Source organism: Brachyhypopomus gauderio, chromosome 9 (assembly GCF_052324685.1).
Source record: "Brachyhypopomus gauderio isolate BG-103 chromosome 9, BGAUD_0.2, whole genome shotgun sequence".
Taxonomy (NCBI): Eukaryota; Metazoa; Chordata; class Actinopteri; order Gymnotiformes; family Hypopomidae; genus Brachyhypopomus; species Brachyhypopomus gauderio.
In genome coordinates this window covers 22,861,235-22,880,104 of record NC_135219.1, presented here as the reverse complement: position 1 = coordinate 22,880,104, position 18,870 = coordinate 22,861,235, and the positions used below count along the sequence as shown (strand labels likewise).

General features: G+C 40.4%; 2 protein-coding genes and 1 non-coding gene across 7 annotated transcripts; 2 read left to right on the top strand and 1 right to left on the bottom strand.

Annotated features, from left to right (window-relative positions):
• Nucleotides 1-2,092: 2,092 nt before the first annotated feature.
• Nucleotides 2,093-7,847, bottom strand: LOC143522391 (uncharacterized). Its single transcript, XM_077016125.1, has 6 exons — nucleotides 7,596-7,847; nucleotides 6,927-7,061; nucleotides 5,602-5,766; nucleotides 3,520-3,663; nucleotides 2,626-2,720; nucleotides 2,093-2,188 (listed from the first exon to the last, which is right to left on the bottom strand). Exons 1-6 carry the CDS (start codon nucleotides 7,681-7,683, stop codon nucleotides 2,093-2,095), a joined length of 723 nt encoding a protein of 240 aa, XP_076872240.1. The 5' UTR covers nucleotides 7,684-7,847.
• On the top strand, nucleotides 5,550-11,353 carry LOC143522571 (uncharacterized). 5 transcript variants are annotated; one of them, XM_077016279.1, is made up of 6 exons: nucleotides 6,469-7,079; nucleotides 8,209-8,438; nucleotides 8,573-8,731; nucleotides 9,561-9,654; nucleotides 9,731-9,807; nucleotides 10,019-11,353. In XM_077016279.1, the coding sequence occupies exons 4-6, from the start codon at nucleotides 9,652-9,654 to the stop codon at nucleotides 10,899-10,901; spliced, it is 963 nt and encodes a 320-aa protein (XP_076872394.1). In that variant the 5' UTR covers nucleotides 6,469-7,079; nucleotides 8,209-8,438; nucleotides 8,573-8,731; nucleotides 9,561-9,651; the 3' UTR covers nucleotides 10,902-11,353. The 5 variants fall into 5 exon arrangements, with proteins under 5 accessions (XP_076872391.1, XP_076872394.1, XP_076872393.1 ...); XM_077016276.1 differs by lacking the exons at nucleotides 8,573-8,731; nucleotides 9,561-9,654 and adding an exon at nucleotides 5,550-5,723 and having other exon boundaries at nucleotides 6,951-7,079; XM_077016278.1 differs by lacking the exon at nucleotides 8,573-8,731.
• Nucleotides 11,354-17,552: 6,199 nt separating this feature from the next.
• LOC143523713 (small nucleolar RNA SNORD88) lies at nucleotides 17,553-17,643 on the top strand. The gene has a single exon (XR_013133458.1). It is a non-coding gene; the product is annotated as a small nucleolar RNA SNORD88 (small nucleolar RNA).
• The last annotated feature ends 1,227 nt before the right edge of the window (nucleotides 17,644-18,870 follow it).

Genomic DNA, 18,870 nt, shown 5'->3' with positions numbered 1-18,870 from the left:
CGCTTTTTACAACAGTTGTTGTCACAAAGCAGCTTTACAAGTGTCCCAATAAGTGTTAACTGCTATAAATGCATGACAGGCACCATAAAACAAAAGACACTCACACTTTACCAGAACCCAAACAAACTGACTAGGACTTTTAGGGCTATCAGCTCAACTTTGGTCAAATCAGCCTGAAGACAGCAAAACATTATTCAACATGGAGAACTAGATTTAAAACATTGTGTTGTGTAATGCAGTGTTAACAGCAAACCAATTCCAACCTCTGCCAATTACTCCTTCAGACATGTCGTCAGCAGGGGACGCCCTGGTGCTTTGCACTTGAGATCCTGAAAAGCACAATACATATTAACACATACTCTATCAAAAATCTCAAATATAACTTCTGGTTTCATAGTGGTTTCTTCATGGTGCAGAAAAACAATGTTAATGGGTGCAGGTATAGCAATGTACAAGAGGATCAGCAGGGGCTTTTTGTTTGTAGTATAGGGCTTTCAAAGCAGTTTTTACTTTTTTAATACTTTTTTCTTTTACTTTTTTTGTTGTTGTTGCTGCAACAAATGGTTTGGATGCCATTTCCAGGAGAGCAAAAGAGTGAGCTCACCTTTGGCAGGCCTGAAGGCACGGAGTGGCTCTCGGCCAGCAGGTTTGGTGAGTGGAGGCAACATTGCTTCTCTGCCACTTGCATTCACCTTAGCCCGCTTCTTAGCCACTCTTTTACGCAAGAGGCGCAGGGAGTTCATCATCTGAAAAATAAAGAGTCTGTCAGCCCAAGTGCAACTGCCCATACCCACTATATCCGTCAAGTACAAGTACATACAACAATACTATACAAGTATTGAATGACCAAAGAAACACAAATTTTGCCCAGTTTAAAGCTGGATCCTCCCTGTATGTTAGGTAAATGACATTTACTGGGTCTATTATTATTAACTACATATCAATGCCTTGATGCCAGAATATATGAAGAGTTTGGTTCCGAAACGCGATAAATGCAGTTAAAAAAAAAAAGAGTTAGAATCAGAATGGTATGTGACCACTCTTGAAAAGCCAATATTCAATTTTTATCAAAACGCCACATCCGCCGTGTAATACTGCCCTGCTTTCTCTCTTTCCTTCCAAAATGCAACAATCGCCAATCCTGATTTCCCGCAGTACGCCACATCTCCACTCATCCAATCACAGTGCACCACCAGATACGGAATGTAAACATCATAGCACGCGACCTGTTGAGCCGCCCGGCATTTCATGTAGCTTACTTTGTTAAAATATGTCTCGTTTTTCACTCTCAAAGTCCGCAAAAATGAACGGTTTTGATGATATAGAGGAGCCTGTTCGTATAGCAGTTATTGGAAAAAGAGATATATTTATTTTATTTTATCAATGCCCAGGTTCTGACCAGTCCCACTGTCGGCGGCAGAATATCAGCGGCAGACTATCCAGCCCCTAACCGAGAATCGTTACATTGCCGCGAAATAGACGGACTGGCTAAAGTGCGCACGTTTAGCTCGCAAAATTATCAAACGTGGAAAAGATTTAGCTCTGTGACTCATGTACAAACACTGTTTGCTGGGGGTTGTTCATAACCAAGCTAGGAGCAGGGTTATTATATTATAATAATATAAATTTATATATTATATGAATTTGTGTTTTTAGGCCCAATGGTCAAACTATTATATTAAGATGTACAATTTACAGTTATTTATTATTGTATTTTGCACATTTTCAGTCAAAAAAAATTTCTAATAATGACAAAGGATATATAAGACATTTTGAAAAAAACATGGCATGGATTTATTGCGTTTTGTGAAAAAATGAATTGTTTTTTTTAAATAAATCTTTAAATATTAAAATCTTGATTTAATTTGTTTGTGTTTTTTTAACCTTAGTATGGTATTTGATAGTTTGAAACAAAAAACTGTGGTTTTCAGCCTACCACTTAAAGAAAACACATTTTTACTCAAATTGATCAAAATGGATTTATAGCGTTTTGGAACCAAACTCTTCATATCTTAACTAGGTTAATTTATTTATTCACAGCCACCATATACCCAAAGTGAGATGGATACTCTCAACCAGACAATGCTCCCTCTCATAGTGCTAGGACTATGTTGATATCCTTAACAACTGAGATAAACGCAAATGTAGCATCAGCAGAAGGAAACATCATCTCATCATATTTGGACACCTAAGCAAAGCATATCGCATGCATGGTCAGATTTAATACTGGGATGCTACAGGGCCTTTATTATGTAAACACAGACGTTAGGTTTGTCAGCTTATATTAGGACCAATGCTGTGTTTATGCATTAAAATCCAGAAAGTACAACACTTGAGTAACATTTGCAGGCAGCAACCAAAGAAATCTATCAGTTATGTTGTATCAGTTGGTGTAATCAGTTGGTGTATTTGTATGTATTTTAAATGTTTTATGCTATGTAAAATTCTACATGTTTTTTCTTTATGAGTTGGGCATATATTGTACTTTTTAGCCTCTATACAGCACTTTGGTTGACTCCGTCATAAAAAATGTGCTTTATAAATAAACTTACTTACTAGTTAAACTAATGCATCTGAGACTGAGATACTCCAACTATGTACAACATGATATATGTTCCTACTGACCTCCTCCTTGTCCACTGGCTCCTCATCTGGGTCATGTATGAGGGCGAGGTCCAGGTGGAGGTTCCTGCCAGGCTTCTCCTCCTGCAGGGCTTCCACTGGGGAGGTGGGCGGAGAAGGTCTCATCAGTCCTGACGAGGTCCCTCTCGTGCGTGAAGTGAGCACAGGCAGTTTGGAACACCTGCTGGAGCCAACTTCACCTGCATGGGTGAATAAGGCCATTAGCAGAAATTACCTCACCATAACATTTCTCAGTGCCTTAGTACTACGTTGCATGTTTCTTTATCTGAAAGTGCCACTGAAATATGATTCAAGCAAGATGGACCGAGAACGGCAACTTCTCATATGCATCTTGCTACAATTCATGTAATGGCAGCACAATGAAGTAGTACTGAATAACTGAAAGCAGGGCATCCGTGAGCCCAGAAGCAGGAAGACATTTATCAGAGCTTCAGTATATGTGTGACCCAGTTTTACAATTTGATTCAATTTAATTATTTTGGCACAATTCAGAATTATTTTAATTCTGATACTGGTAGATACATTAGCCTAGCTCTGCTAATGGCTAGCACATCTCGCCTCTGCTAGACACTGTTCCATTACTGAGTGAAACCATGTCAGATGAAGATCATCAAATTTGAATTTAAGTATTTTGTACATTTGACAAGTGGTGACTATAAATGATCTACGTATATGCACATTTGTTGGTTAAAATTAAATTCATATAGAATATATGACCACAAAATTAGATCTGCTCATCAATTTACCACTGACGTGGGAACAAGTGCAAGACAAGCTTAGTGCAAGACCAACTTAACTTAAGCGGGCACCCAAATAACCAGCCATGCCTCACTGTGTGTGCCTAGCACGTTCTTAGCAACGTAGCCATGCACTCACCAGTACTGTCCCTCCACGGGCCCGGGTCTCTGCGCCGAGGGCTTGTATCTCGCTGCACTCCCGGAAGAGTGGCCAGAGGGTAGGAGGGCAGTAAGAAATACCCGGGGGGGTTCCCAGGTAGCAAGCGGCTGGATTTGGGCAAACCTGCGTGGGAAAGGGCATCCATGCTCATGAGTTTAGCTCCGCTCACTTGACACCTGAGTGAAGTTTCTGACTAACTGATCTCCTTGTTCCCAAATATCGTATTTAGCAATATTTTAACACAAAACAAATGATGCAACATTATAAATTCTACATTTTGTACAGGTATTTCAATGACATATAAAGTAAAGCCAACATCAATAAGTCACCTCTACCAGCATCACTGGGGTTAGCTGCTTCGAAGATGTCTGGGAGCAAGGGTTGAAGATGTCCTCCGCTCCGGTGAAGTCTCCCCACTCTCTCTCTCCTCCACCCTGGAGAGTGGAGCTGGGGAGGCTCCACTGAACCTGGACATGAAACACAGACAGAACTGTAGAGGACACGTTCAATCTTCAGACCAGCATATGAAATTAAGACCTGCAGATCATACTGCATTTTAAATAATAATAGATTATGATAATGGATATTTTGGCATGTGGGATTGGCATTCTGGGGAGTGGGGTGCTGGCACAATCAACTGACTGCAATAAAACATTCAAGTCTAGTCTTGCTTGTAAGCTCACATTGTCCTTGCCAACAGAAGTAGGTACAAAGCACAAACTCCTTATATCACACAGACTGCTGCTGCATACCACTGCTTAACGCTGGCCAGGTGATACCCAATACTTAAAGAAGCCATGTTACATAGATTACAAAGATTAATAGATATATGCTTTGGCAGCAGTCCAGATGAGGTATCAGAAGCCAGCAAAGCAGCATGACAATGTTTTGTTTATATTGTTTGGGGGTGTACTAAAATAGTGATAAATGACATCTGTAATCCATATACATGTATTATCAGTATTATACTATGCTGGTATAACAATGATTCGAAGCATTATAACCTTAGACCAGGGGTCTCCAACACGTCGCTCGCGAGCTACCAGTAGCTCGCCACCCCTTTCCGAATAGCTCGCCAAAGGGCCAATGAATTACATATAAATTTGTAAACCTAATTGGTCCCATCGAGAAATCTACTTAAATTCATGTCCAATCAAAATTCACAGTTGTCCCTCCCCTTCTAACACTAAATGATTATTCGCCAATTATACAACAGTTAGTTCACAATCCGACTGGTTGAGAAGTGTTCTAACCCTGCAGATATGTGTGATAACAGCACGGTATTCTCGTTCTCTGTATCACTCCGCGGACGCGTTGTCAAGTAACGGCATGTACATATATTCACTATAACACACTCTCTCTCGTTTGCTATTGCTCAATTAGCTGTCAATCAAAAAGTTAGGCTGCCGTCAATATTGAATAAACCAGGGGTCACCCACGTCATGAGTCGCCACGTCATGTTTTTGCTACTATTATTATTACACGCAACTTTCGTTCGCCTCGCCACCCCCACCCCCCCCCCCAAACCAACTTTTTGTTCGATTGATGCGTTCTAATCTGGTAACCCTCCGCAATAATTTGTATCCAAGAAGTAGCTCCCAGTCTCAAAAAGGTTGGAGACCCCTGCCTTAGACTAAACACAACCGCCTAGCAGATAACGAGTGTCACTGTATGTGGGCTGTCAAGGTGCCCACTCTAAAGTGCTCTACTCTACACCAAACATATCACAGCTAAAGTAAAGAATGGAACATGAAATACATTCAGTTTTTTCTCGATGGAATCGGCATGTGCCTGTTTACAGCCTTGATATTCACCATGTGGGATCAGGGAGGAATTGGGTAAATACTGAAATGATCATATGACTCCTATCTTATCCGTGATCAGTGGAACTGATGGAGTTACAACTCTCCCCATGTTACAACCATACCCGGTCTCCCCTATAGGGCTTTCAAAGCAGTTTTTGCTTTTTTAATACTTTTTTTTTTTTTTACTTTTTTTGTTGTAGTTGCTGCAACAAATGGTTTGGATGCCATTTCCAGGAGAGCAAAAGAGTGAGCTCACCTTTGGCAGGCCTGAAGGCACGGAGTGGCTCTCGGCCAGCAGGTTTGGGGAGTGGAGGCAACATTGTGATGGTGGGCGGAGAAGGCCTCATCAGTCCTGACCTGGTCACTCTCGTGCGTGAAGTGAGCACAGGCAGTTTAGAACACCTGCTGGAGCCAACTTCACCTGCATGGGCGAATAAGGACATTAGCAGAAATTACCTCACCATAACATTTCTCAGTGCCTTAGTACTACGTTGCATGTTTCTTTATCTGAAAGTGCCACTGAAATATGATTCAAGCAAGATGGACCGAGAACGGCAACTTCTCATATGCATCTTGCTACAATTCATGTAATGGCAGCACAATGAAGTAGTACTGAATAACTGAAAGCAGGGCATCCGTGAGCCCAGAAGCAGGAAGACATTTATCAGAGCTTCAGTATATGTGTGACCCAGTTTTAGTTTAGCTTAGTTATGATTCTTTTAGTTCATTGCATCATGAAATCTTACATTTCAATACAATTTGATTCAATTTAATTTAGTGCTGTTAATTCCAGGTGCCGCGATTAAAAGTCCTCACCAGGATTTTGCTCAAGCTTGCTAGATTTTCTAATTAGCAATTCAGGTAAAATTAGTGGAATCAACACAATCCAGGAAGCCAGAGCAAAATCCTGGTGAGGACTTTTAATCGCGGCACCTGGAATTGACAGCACTAATTTAATTATTTTGGCACAATTCAGAATTATTTTAATTCTGATACTGGTAGATACTGAAGAGCCAAACTACAGTACCTCCTAGCTCTGCTCATGGCTAGCACATCTCGCCTCTGCTAGACACTGCTAGACAGTCCAGATGAGGTATCAGAAACCAGCAAAGCAGCATGACAATGTTTTGTTTAGATTGTTTGGGGGTGTACTAAAATAGTGAAAAATGACATCTGTAATCCATATACATGTATTATCAGTATTATACTATGCTGGTATAACAATGATTCGAAGCATTATCACCTTAGACTAAACACAACCGCCTAGCAGATAAAGAGTGTCACAGTACACCCACACTGTATGTGGGTCGTCAAGGTGCCCACTCTAAAGTGCTCTACTCTACACCAAACATATCACAGGGCTACAGTGCCATGTGAATTCATTACAATGTTGAAGAATATGTGATGTCATATTTTCTGATAAAACTGATGTTTTACTGGTCAGGTCATGTGCAGAAAGCTGATGGTTCTGCACCTCTGCCAGTCCTTACAAACAAATGTAATAAATGTTTTTTTCTACTTCATCATGCATGATTATTTGGTTTGTTGAATACGCATGTAATCTTCAGTGTTACACAGTACCAGTGTGGAGTGGTCCTTCTACAGGGATGTTAACATGGCCGACATCTGAGGGTCCCGCCGTCCTTCTGTGAGGGAAGGGTGCTGGTCCACAGGGATCCGTGTGGATCACTGTCGCTTGGGGGTTGTAGGGCACACCTGAAAATCCCACAGCAGGTAAAGTGAAACCCAGCACGCCTCCCAGTGAGGCTCAAATGCCTTGTAAGTGTTTCCCAATGAACAAGTGATTATAACAAGGGCTATGGTGCCATGTGATGCCATTAGAATGTGGGGAGAATGCTTAAGAATGTGATGTCATGTTAGAAATCTGTTTCTTTTTAAAAAAAAATATTTTTATTTGCTTTTTCCATGGCCACATGGACAATGTTAATACATATATGTAACATGGTGGGATTTATGAAAATTGTGCTGAGTCAAAGAAATCAAAGAAATAACCCATGCTCCATTAATTACATTATCCTGTACACATGAAATAAAGAGCTTGACAGTCATCACTAGAATAAATAAACATGTTATTTTTCTGAACCTTAGAAACCTACTATATAAATGGGTATATTTAACTTTTAATTATTATGAATAAGCCTATGGAAATCCATACTCATAAGAATTAATATACTGTCTTACATAGAAGTATAAAATGATGTACAGTATATGAAAATGTATTTTTCTCACCATGAGTGGTAAAACCTGGTGTGTCTTTGAAGTGGTTCTGTTCCTGTCCAGGCCTTGGCTGGTCAGTTGTCCTGGGGTAAAAACTCATTCTCCACCTGAAAAATAGAAAGAATAGAAAGAGAGAAAGATCTAGAAAAAATAGAAAGATTTGTTAGATTATTTAGGTTTGTAATTCTCAGCAAAATGTCGTGCGACTTGTTTTGAGCTTTTCAGCATCAAAACTGAATCCAAACATTCCACCTTCCCAACCAAACATTCTAAACCAAACGTTCCAAAGTTGAGTATCACGTGATATCACAATTTCCTGTTATTCTAACCAAAACACCAACTCAGCCAGGCTGCTACAATAACCTTTTTTTTTTTTACCTTTATTTACAATAATCGCTTACAAACAAAAACAAGGCACAAGTGGTAATACAAGGAATCAGAGTTAAACAAGTTGAGTAGCATATGTACAAAAAAGTAAATAATAAATAAATAATAACGCTAACGACAGCTAGCGTCGCCACAGCGGGCAGAAATTATCATACAGTTAAGCCCGCCCACTAAGAGGGAAGATATGATTGGTCAATTTTGCTGTCATTTGAAACTGGTTTTGCCCTGATTGGCCTAGGTGCACGCACCACTTCCTCGTTGGTGTCAGGATGGTACCGTATTTCCGGTTGGTATGCGGAAGTGTCGATGTCATGGCCGAGTCTAAATTCACAAGGTGCCTGTTGGAGTTCCCGAAATTTACCGTCAACGATGTGCGTCGTATTGTCAGAGCATCAAGTACAACGACACAGAGTCAACTTGAAAAGGGTTTCAAGTTCTACGTTTCATCCTACCTCTGCAATTTTGAAGGTAAGTGGCCGACGCTAGTTAGCTAGCTAGCCTGAGGTGGCAGTCTAATGAAGTGATGTTGTTTTTAGTAACGAACCAACCTGTCCTAGTACTAGAAATGCCTTTTTAAAACATGTTTGTATTTCTGATGGAAGTATCAGGCAAAAGTAAGGCTAACGAGATAACAGTGAGGGCTCACTGCTACAGATCTATGAAGAAAACAGATACGCCACACCAGCTGAGAGTAGGACTGGTTAAAATGACACGAGTTCTGTTCAGTGTCACGTTCAAAGTTCTGTTGAACAAGTTCAAAAGTGAGTTCAACACAAGTTCAATCTTTTATCCTTGCTCTTACTTCACGTAAGCTGTGATAACCATAGGCATTGGTTTTCAAAGCTTACAATGGTAGCCAAATGCAGAGTAGCTGAGTGGGAATCATTAGCAGTCTATTTTGCCTATAGTAAACCAATGGGAGTTTATTTTACAGTTCGAGCTATTGTTATCTACCTCTATGACTCAAAAGCAGAATATAGTTCACCTCAGCTATTCTTCAAACTGCATTTTCTAAAATCTGTCAATCTGTCTTTCAAATCTTTCATCTTAACTTCTTTATTAACATATGGCTGCAACACTTACACCTATTAACATATTCTGATAACACTCTTCAAGAAGCAGTTGAAGTAAAACCTGCACTGTTCTGTTGTTGGTGGTGGAAACAACAAAATAATATAAATATAAGTAGGCCTGTTTCACTCCTATGTGTAAGCATTTCATCTGGAGTGAAAATGAAGTTTAAATCTAAAATATATTTAGTTTATAGTTGCTCAGTGAACTAGTAGATTGAACCATGCACAACACTGTAGAATAGAAAGACAGTATAGCCAAGTGTTTTAAGAGTGATGCAAAACAGCACAAACGTTACATGAGACAATAGACAAGTGACATTCACCACTACCAACATGATGGGACAGATATTGCGCCTATTGACATTGCTGAAGTCTTCTTTTCAAGATATTAAATATTGCCTCTTGTGTATTTCAGATGACATTACGTGATTCAATGCCAGTTGTGCTCATTAAGAGCAACTGCTCTTGTGTTGCTAGTTGCGGAATCTGCAAACACTTGGTTGCATTGCTTTTCCAGACTGCTCATTATTCTGAATCTGGCATGTCTGTCGATCCCTCCTGTCCTTTCATGCACACAGACAGAACAGAAGTGGCATAAATCACCAACAATGGTTTGTCTTATTTCATTATTTAATGTTAGTTAATGTATCACAGTCACTTTACTAACACCATCTTTTAAATTAATAGGGGGTGAAGCCTGGACCCGTGGATGCCATGGTTGTCCTAAAGCCAAAACCAGGTGCTACTACAGCCAGTGGAGTTAGGTATGTAGTACCAAATTTAATAGGCAGATTACAGTGTGTGGTAAAAAAAATGAATGCTTTTGATCATCTGATAAGACCCTGTTCTCTTCAAGATTTAATTTAGCCTCGTTGTACTTCAGATGACATGTGATATGTGATTCACAATCAGTTGTGCTGGTGAACAGATTACAATGTGTAAAAATAAATGTTATTCACTCTTCTTTTATTTCAGAAGTACACTTTTCAAGGGCTACAGCGGTGAGCTCCCACACCCGGCCACCCTCAATCATGGACCAGTCTACGCTGGAATCAAAGCAGATTCTCTTCCACTCATCTGCACAATGAACATCTCGCCTGACAAGCCACTTGTGGACTCCATCTTTGGGAAGGTACAAGTTGGCAGTGTACTGTCCTATCAACAACCACCACCTCCATCTGACAGTGTTGTCATACATGAGGATGCACCCCCATTCCCGAGTCTGCCACTAGAATGTTACCATCTAAGCCCACCTGAATATTCATTTGTGCCAACACACCAAGAACAGCTACACCTAAGCTCACTTTCTGTGACCTTGTCACAATCACACCTTATTGAGGAGGCAACAAGATCCCAAAGTGCTACACCTGAGTGGCATTCACTTAGGAGAGAAAGAGTGACTGCCTCACATTTCAGAGAGGTGAGCCACGTTAGAGGTCCAGGTGCTGCAGAAAGCCTGGCAGAAAGGATAATCCGAGGGACACGACAAACAGCACACATGAAGAGAGGACTTGAAATGGAAACAGGGGCCTTAAAGGACTATGCAGTTCTGAAAAACTTGAACTTGACCAAGTGTGGGCTAGTGATTCATCCAGATGCATCTTGGCTGGGTGCATCACCTGATGGACTTGTGTATGACACACTTGAGCGTCCATCATTTGGGCTTGTTGAAATTAAGTGCCCAAATGCACAAAGCTATGTAGACTGCAAATTCCTCAAAGTGGCACAAGGCCTACACAAAATGAAGGAGAGCCATTGTTATTATTGGCAAATCCAATTCCAGTTATTGATTACTGGTATGCAGTGGTGTGATTTAGTTATCTGTGCCCATGATGATATCTTTGTGCAGCGAGTTTAGAGAGATAGCAGTGTATTAGAAGAGGTGAAAAGGAGGTGTGACATGTTTTTCTTTAACACTTACATGCCAAAATACCTCTCTATGACCAAGCAATGGAAAATCATAATGAAGACATGAACTCATGAACAATTAAAACAATTTCAATTTATTCTGTCAATTGTATTACTATTGTATTCATTAAATTTTTTTACAAATACAGTAAAAGTTAAGAAATACATAATGTATTGTGTTGTGTCAATTTTACATATAAAAGTGAAAGCATTTTATACAATTAATCATATTGCACTGTACCTTAACATTGCAGCCAATATTTACAGACTAGCATGACCTAAAGCAGGGGTCGGCAACCTTTTTGACTCGGAGCCACAAAAGCAAAATAATTGGAAATTTATTTCAGTGACGATGACATGTCACTCAAGCAAAGCGAAAGTAAATACCGGACATTTGTAAAATTCCACCCGAACATTTTTTAAAGTCTCAAAAATAATATACGTTAATTAAATACTCATTAATTCTATTCAAAAGCTGAGCTGCATCACAGGGATAAAGAGCTGCATGCGGCTCCGGAGCCGCGGGTTGCCGACCCGTGACCTTAAAGGGATCATTTTAAGGTTAGAGAAAAAAAAAATAAAATAAATCACCATAATTCACATTACATCATCTGTCTAATTCTGGATTGACACGGGTGAATAATGTATTTGCTTATATTTTTCTAATTGTTTAGATGTCGATTGTCAAACTGTAAGTGGATTAAATAAAATTGGATAAATTATATTATATATATTTATGTTTTAAGAATATTTTTAGGCCCTCTGAGAGTATATGTATATATATATATATATACATACGGTCTCTGGTCTCAACACAGCTCCCTGTCAAATACTGCCCACTAGTGGGACAGTGATGTAGTACAAGTGACAAACTATAAAAAAAAAAAACATACATTGCATAAAATTATACACATAATCACCATTAATAGGTTAAAAGCAGGAATGCTTAGATGTATAATAATTTATAGCTATAGTAAATTATATATGCTGTTTCAGTGTGCCTAAAAATACACCAATCAAAGAAGTGTGTGGATTATAGTTCTACTGTAAATTAAACATAGAAGTTATTTTTGTTGTATAGTCAAAGTCAAATTTATTTATATAGCTTTCACAACACGTCACAAAGCAGCTTTACAATCGTATGGGTCCAGATCCCTAATGAGCAAGCCAAGGCGACAGTGGCAAGGAAAAACTCCCTATGGTGGTGGGGATTAGGAAGAAACCTTGGGAGGACCAAGACTCAAAAGGGAACCCATCCTCCATTGGGTGGCCCGTTAGCACAAGTCCGTGGTGCGCAGGCTGGTTCTACAGATAATGTTTAAAGAGAGGTTTAAGGAAATCTCTCTTATTATTTGAGTGTTTGGAGTTGATTTAAGTGCTTTAGCTAATATTACTGTCATTTAATTACCCTCGCATAAGACCCAAAAACAAACACAAAAAGCAAGAACAAATGTTCAATTTAACCCACAAGCACTTAGTGTTGTGCTGAAGTCCTCCCTGAGGCCGGTCTGCAAAACCACACCCACTCAAAGGGGGCGTCAGTTCTGGCTGGGCTGGCTGGGACTGGAAGGCTCAGGTGGTAGTGCGTTGTGACCTGCTCTCGGGCAGGTAGAGGACCATCTCTAGAGACACCAGCACATTGAATTCAAAGGCGATCTGCTCCATCCTGCTAATGTGGAAGCTCTCCTCCAGCTCCTGCAAAGAGCAGAGACAGTGAGGGGCGGAGTTAGTGAAGGACCTGGAGCGCTCATTCTGATTGGCTGAGCTTTATGGGAACATGTGTTTGGAATTCAGTGAACAGAGCTCCAGAGCATGATTATACTTAGATATTATTGAAGCCATTTAATGAGAAACCTAACAATATCTCGCAGCAAACCGCTTCTTTGTGTATATTAAATTAATTCCGATATTAGCATTGTATACATCATAATAATAATAATACATTTTATTTAAAAGCGCCTTTCACAACACTCAAGGACACTTTACAAGAAATAAATAAAACAAAGACTGACTTTTAGTCATTACTTGGGTAGCACACATATTCTGAATGAGCAATTTTAATCTAGATTAATTTCAAGATTTCAGTGAGTTTAATCTAGATTTTAAAAAATTAATCTATGCCCACCCCTAATACTTATTAATTCTGCTGGTTTACCATTATGTAATTATATCTGGAAATATAAATATAATTTCTATTAACTGGTTTGCCACAACCACCTGAAATGACTTTCTGATCTCTGACCTTAACCAGAGTTCAGCAGGACTTCTTGGCAACACTGTCCATCACGTCAGCCATGGCAGTGCAGGAAATGACCTACCGCCCACTTCCTGGGGTCCAGCACTGATGATGAGTCTGAGCAAGAGCCAATCAGAGCTGGCCTCACAGGGGAGGGGATGAAGATGCGGATGACCAGCAGATAATCACCACGTCACCCCCCCTCCCCTCACACACACACACACACACCGCACGTCGCCACCGCGCACACACACACCGCAACATACCTGTCAAGTTTTGTATTTAAAAATACGGGACATTTCACGTATATGACGTCATCGCCTAATTTGCATAATCTGTTATTTACATATAGCTGCAATCGAGGCTGTAGGAGAGACGAAAACATCTTTGGAGTGGCAAAAAGTGAAGAATAAACACCCCAATTATGTTTTGAACTACAAATGAATAAAAAAATTCAATTTTCTAGTGGTATTTCTAGATACAAACGGGGACATCTCCTGGGCATATTTCTGTGCCTTTAGCCCGCGTTCGTGCTTGGCAGATTGTTCGTGCTGACGGACATCGTTCCTTCCCCCATGAGAGGCACTAAAATCACAGCTACATATCTTACAGAATGAGTAGCTATGCCCCTTCATGCTCCTCTTTAGGAAAGTAAATTCCCTGTCCCATTCGTCAAGGTACTTACACGTACGCTTAGCTTTTTTGGCAGGACTGCCTTCTCTCGTTAAATCCATGTCTGATTTGTTGTTCCAGGTTTGCTCCCACTGTCAACACTAAACCCGCGAGTTTTCAATTTTTTATTTTTTTTAAATAAAAAAAAATATATATATATATGCCACGTATTGCTGTGTGAAAACAATCCTACATTACTTCCAAGGTGGCATACTTGAGATGTTTTGGAATTATAATTGGGGTTCACACACGTAGTGTGGGGAAACCTATTTTTGCAATTTAGGGTTCACACACATCTCAGGACTGTCACACTGTGCAGTTTTGAAACATTTGGCCACTAGGTGGCACTATTTGTGAATCATGCATAACTTTTCCAAATCTTTGCTTAGGAAAATGAAACTTGATTCTTTTGATTCCTTGCAGTCCACCTGACAACTTTGCAATTACAAGTCCTATTAAAAAAGGCGTAGTTTTGTCACATTCATCAATTGTTTGAAAATAGCACTTTTCTAACTAGTCCTAGGAATTTGATCCAATGATGGCAAGAGTGGCATGGGCATAATCTGTAGACACTGTAGGTAAACTATTTTTAAAAATTGTTGGATTTTTTTTTATTTTCAGGTGGGTCCATTTTCCCATTATATCATTGAGGCCATATATGACCTATATTGCTATAATTCATATAAACATGTTGATCAACTCCCAATTTCAAAGCCTTTTATAGACTGAGGTCCTTCAGGTATGCCAAGTTTGGTTCAAATTGGCCTGTCGCTACATTGTCCAAAAACCTAAGAAATCATAAAAACTCATGCTGCAATCCTGTTATGCAGAATACAGACAAATAAAGGGTCTTGTATGAGTCAGATCAATGAGATAAATAACTTTGCAATTAGATCTCATAACAAAAGGTGCACTGCTTGACCAGAAATGAACCTTTTATTTCACTAAAATGTCTTATTTCATTACTGTAATATCAGTATGGTATTACATGGGCTCCATTTACTGGCCAAATACTGGAACTGACTGAATAGTACATACATAAGACCCCATACACACACACACACACTGCTGATCTCAGCATGTGATTTAGTTCTTTGATCTGACTCAATTTCCCAATACACATTTTGATCGTTTTGGGCCTTTAATGCCTCAATTGAATCTTTTTGTGCACACATTAATTTATTTATGGCCCCATTAAGGCCAGAATGCCTATTTGTGTGTGAACCCGCCAATCGCCGGCTATGTTTCAAATATTATGTTTGTCAATTTCACATTATTTCAACCTTTCACTAATCAAATCTCAAACATATGGTCCTGTAGATGAGGAGACTTCATCACCAGTAAAGAGGGGTCGCGTGGAGACACACGGGCGGCTGACAGAGACTGCAAAAGACGGCACAGTGTGGCATGAAGAACAGATCGGAAGACATGATGGAGTGCATCCAAGCCCAAGTAAATGCAATACCACGAATGGAGAGCCAACTGCGTTTGCCCTACGGAAAGAATCGAGTCGCTTACAGAGTTTCCTCTGTTTCGTTTCTATTGAAATGCTTCGGATCATACAGGGGTGGACTGTCCAGCATGCACGCCAGACACAGCAAGAAAACTGGTTCATGTCCCTCGCTGAGCTAAAGGCGTTCATTGCAATCCTCATCCTGCGAGGTGTTGTGCGCCTTCCAGCGGTGCATGACTCATGGTCTACAACACTGGGAGTGCCCTTAATCACCAAGATTATGTCGCGAAACCGCTTCCAGAACATCATGCAGCACCTTCACTTTGACGACAAGTACACACGCAGTGAACGAGCTGCAACTGACCGGTTTGCTGCAATCTCTAATGTTTGGGGGTCTTTCGCTGCCAATTGCATCACTTGTTACAACCCAGGAAGGCATATCACCATAGATGAGCAACTTTTTCCAACTAAGACCCGTTGCTCTTTTCTTCAGTACATTGCAACAAAACCCGACAAGTTTGGGATAAAGTTCTGGGTGGCATGTGACCTGAAATCCAAGTATGTATGCAACATCATCCCATATCTTGGCAAAGACTCCAGTCGTCCCGTGGGGGAAAGACTATCGGAAAATGTGGTGATGAAGCTTATGGAACCATTTATGGACCAAGGAAGAACTGTTACCACAGACAATTTTTTCACCTCACTGTCACTAGCAAGGCAGTTGCTGGGCCGGAAGACCACCCTCCTTGGCACAGTAAACAAGATTCGTCGTGAGCTTCCAGACTCTGTCAAAAAGAATTTGGGCCGTGAGAAATTTAGTACACAGGTGTTTTCAACCTCTGGTGCCACGCTGACCGTTTACGCGCCCAGACGGAAAAAGACTGTCTGCATCCTCAGTAGCATGCACAGTACGGTGGAGATTGGAGACACCCGAAAAAAAAAGCCAAACACAATCACAGACTACAACAGCCTAAAATGTGGTGTGGATGTCATGGACCAGATGGTGCGAAAGTACAGTGTACGTTCAGGAACACGGCGTTGGCCAGTCGCTGTGTTTTATAACATGATTGACATTTCATGCCTGAATGCACATGTGCTTTTTCAAGCATGCACTGGGGTAAAAGAGAGACGGTCCGAGTTCTTGGTGAAGCTTGCAACAGAACTTGCACAGTCTCATATGGAAGCCAAGGAGGTGTCCAAGGTAGAGTTTCAGCAGCAACAACCCACACCTGACACAGGGAAAAGGGCATTGTGCCAGGTTAAGTGTGGCTGCAAGAGTAACCGTGCCACTAAGCGTTGTGGTTTTTGTAAAAGGTTCACATGTGGCAAATGCAGAAAGGAGATTATGTGGCAGTGCCAGGTGTGTTTAGACAATTTGTAAGTGTGCTGAGTCTATTGGGTTTTCATACCAGTCTGACAACAAGCAATGTAGCTCGCTACTGCACAATGACTGTATGTACATAAACTTCTTAGCAGTTTATATTTCTGTTTCGTTTACATTTCCATTTATGAATACTTATCATAATGTTGCATGCTTATTTTATCCTTTATTACTATTTCGTTGTACAGAGCAACACGTTTCTTTACTGTGCATATACCAATAAAGTTTCTCGTGATGTTTTGCACTGGGCTCCAAAAGTACATTGTGACAAAAGTGCGTCTCTACTAATGACATGGCAGAGACTGAGGGGATTATTAATATTTCAGGGCGAACCCTTTCGGTATTCCGGCGAGGGCATCCTTAACCGGTGATGAACGTCATTTAGGCCTACCTAATCTTTTCAAATTCAGAGTTTGTCATATGCACAGAGGGAACAGGTTTCCTTAGATACAATGAAAAATTTACTTTGCTCCTCGCTAAGAATGCCAAATATGTCATTAACAAATATCTAAGTATATACAAGCACATATCTTAATCAAGAAATACACACTAAATAAATAATTCATTTTGAAATGAGCTTTAATTTCCTTATAAACTACAATCAACGATTGAGTACCCATGTGCAGTTAACAGGATTTGACCCTACCTTATTTCTTGACGACACATGCATGGTGGTCTCTGGTTACAGAATTCAGTGGTCACAGATGTCTAACACGGGAAACAAGCATAAGACCAATTCAGAATAAAAGGCCATGACTGTTAATCTAAGACAATTGTTTTCTCTTTCAGGGGACATCGTCCATGCATCCTGGGGATGAGGTACGTGATTGACTAAGTCTTGAATCTGGAGTCTGAAGGTTTCCTCCAGTGATGATTCTGCACTGGGCTCTGAATGTCTGTGGCGAGAAAAGTGCACCTCTACTCTTGACATGGTGGAGTCTGATGGGGGGGGGGGGGGGGGGGGGGGGGGGAGGATGTTAAAGAAACTGATTCAATAGCTTTATCACCGTACTTTGTAAATATACAGGCGGGACTAATTTTGTCTTGAATTTTGTTTCAGGTGGTGTGCTCTTGACTCCCATGGCTGAGGCTCTGTGAAGAAATTCTGTAGTGTCATTATTAGGGCTGGGTATCGATTCAAATTTCAAGAATCGATCCGATTCCCATTCTGAAGATTAAGAATCGATTTATTTCGATTTAATCCGATTTAATCGATTCGATCCAATTCGGGGTTTAGTGTTATTAAAAATGTATTTATTTGAGCTGTTTCCTGACTATGTACAGAAGCAACATGTTAAAACTAGTCATCAATATTAATCAGCAAATAGTTACTGGTAGTTGGTAGTTACTGATGGCTGGAAGACTGGTGAAAAGGGTAATCATAAATCTACCTTCAAGAAAGGTAATCCAGGACAATAAACAGAGGACATCTTTGAGGTGTCTATATCTGCAACAGTGGACTCCTACTGGGACACTAACCAGTGCATTATTATTATGATTGAAATAATTAAGAAGTCACCCAAAAGCTGTTGCTACCAAATGCATTTTTATTTTAAAAGTGCTCACACTTAATAAACTGAAAGTATAAAATGTAAACGTGTATTTTTCTTTAAAGTAAGAATATAATAACAGAACTGTCACGTTACGGTCCCCGACCCCTCCCTGTTGGGCGTGTGTTAACGTTGTCTGCGTCTACTCGTCTGCGTATCTCCGTGGGTGCGGGTGCGTCTTGTGATAATCCTCACCTGTGACTCGTCTCGTCATCACGTGGGGTTTATGTGGTTTGTCTATTTAATGTGTGTTCGCGCAGCGTCCTGTGCTCGTTGTTTGAGTCACACATGTTCTATGTAAACGTGTTTTATGTGCGCTGTCTGCGCTTCGGTAAATGTAATAAACGTAACGATTTGGAAAGTGCAAAGGATTCTGTCTCGTCCATCGCCTTGCGCCCAACATTACAAGAGCATTTTAACTTTTTTAAACTGTAAAAACACTGGGTAAACTGTCAGTGACATGGACTAAATGTAAATAGTCACTGACACTGGATAAACTGTCCTTCTGTTTTTAGATTGCCGATTTGACTATCGTCGTTACCGTCACTGTCCGTCGCCATGTTGTTTTACAGTTAGTTAGACCGAGCACGCCTGCGTGAATTCAGTGACGAGGCGGGGGTAAAAGTT

Excerpts from the sequence above, each read along its gene's own strand:
- LOC143522391 (XM_077016125.1), bottom strand. The coding sequence starts at position 7,683 with ATGAGTTTTTACCCCAGGACAACTGACCAGCCAAGGCCTGGACAGGAA. Across the intron at positions 3,664-5,601 it reads TGCCTTCAGGCCTGCCAAAG|GTTTGCCCAAATCCAGCCGC; the intron begins GTGAGCTCACTC and ends TTTCCCACGCAG. Across the intron at positions 2,721-3,519 it reads CCCGTGGAGGGACAGTACTG|TGGAAGCCCTGCAGGAGGAG; the intron begins GTGAGTGCATGG and ends CCACCTCCCCAG.
- LOC143522571 (XM_077016276.1), top strand. The coding sequence starts at position 8,277 with ATGTCATGGCCGAGTCTAAATTCACAAGGTGCCTGTTGGAGTTCCCGA. Across the intron at positions 8,439-9,730 it reads CTACCTCTGCAATTTTGAAG|GGGGTGAAGCCTGGACCCGT; the intron begins GTAAGTGGCCGA and ends TTAAATTAATAG. Across the intron at positions 9,808-10,018 it reads ACTACAGCCAGTGGAGTTAG|AAGTACACTTTTCAAGGGCT; the intron begins GTATGTAGTACC and ends CTTTTATTTCAG.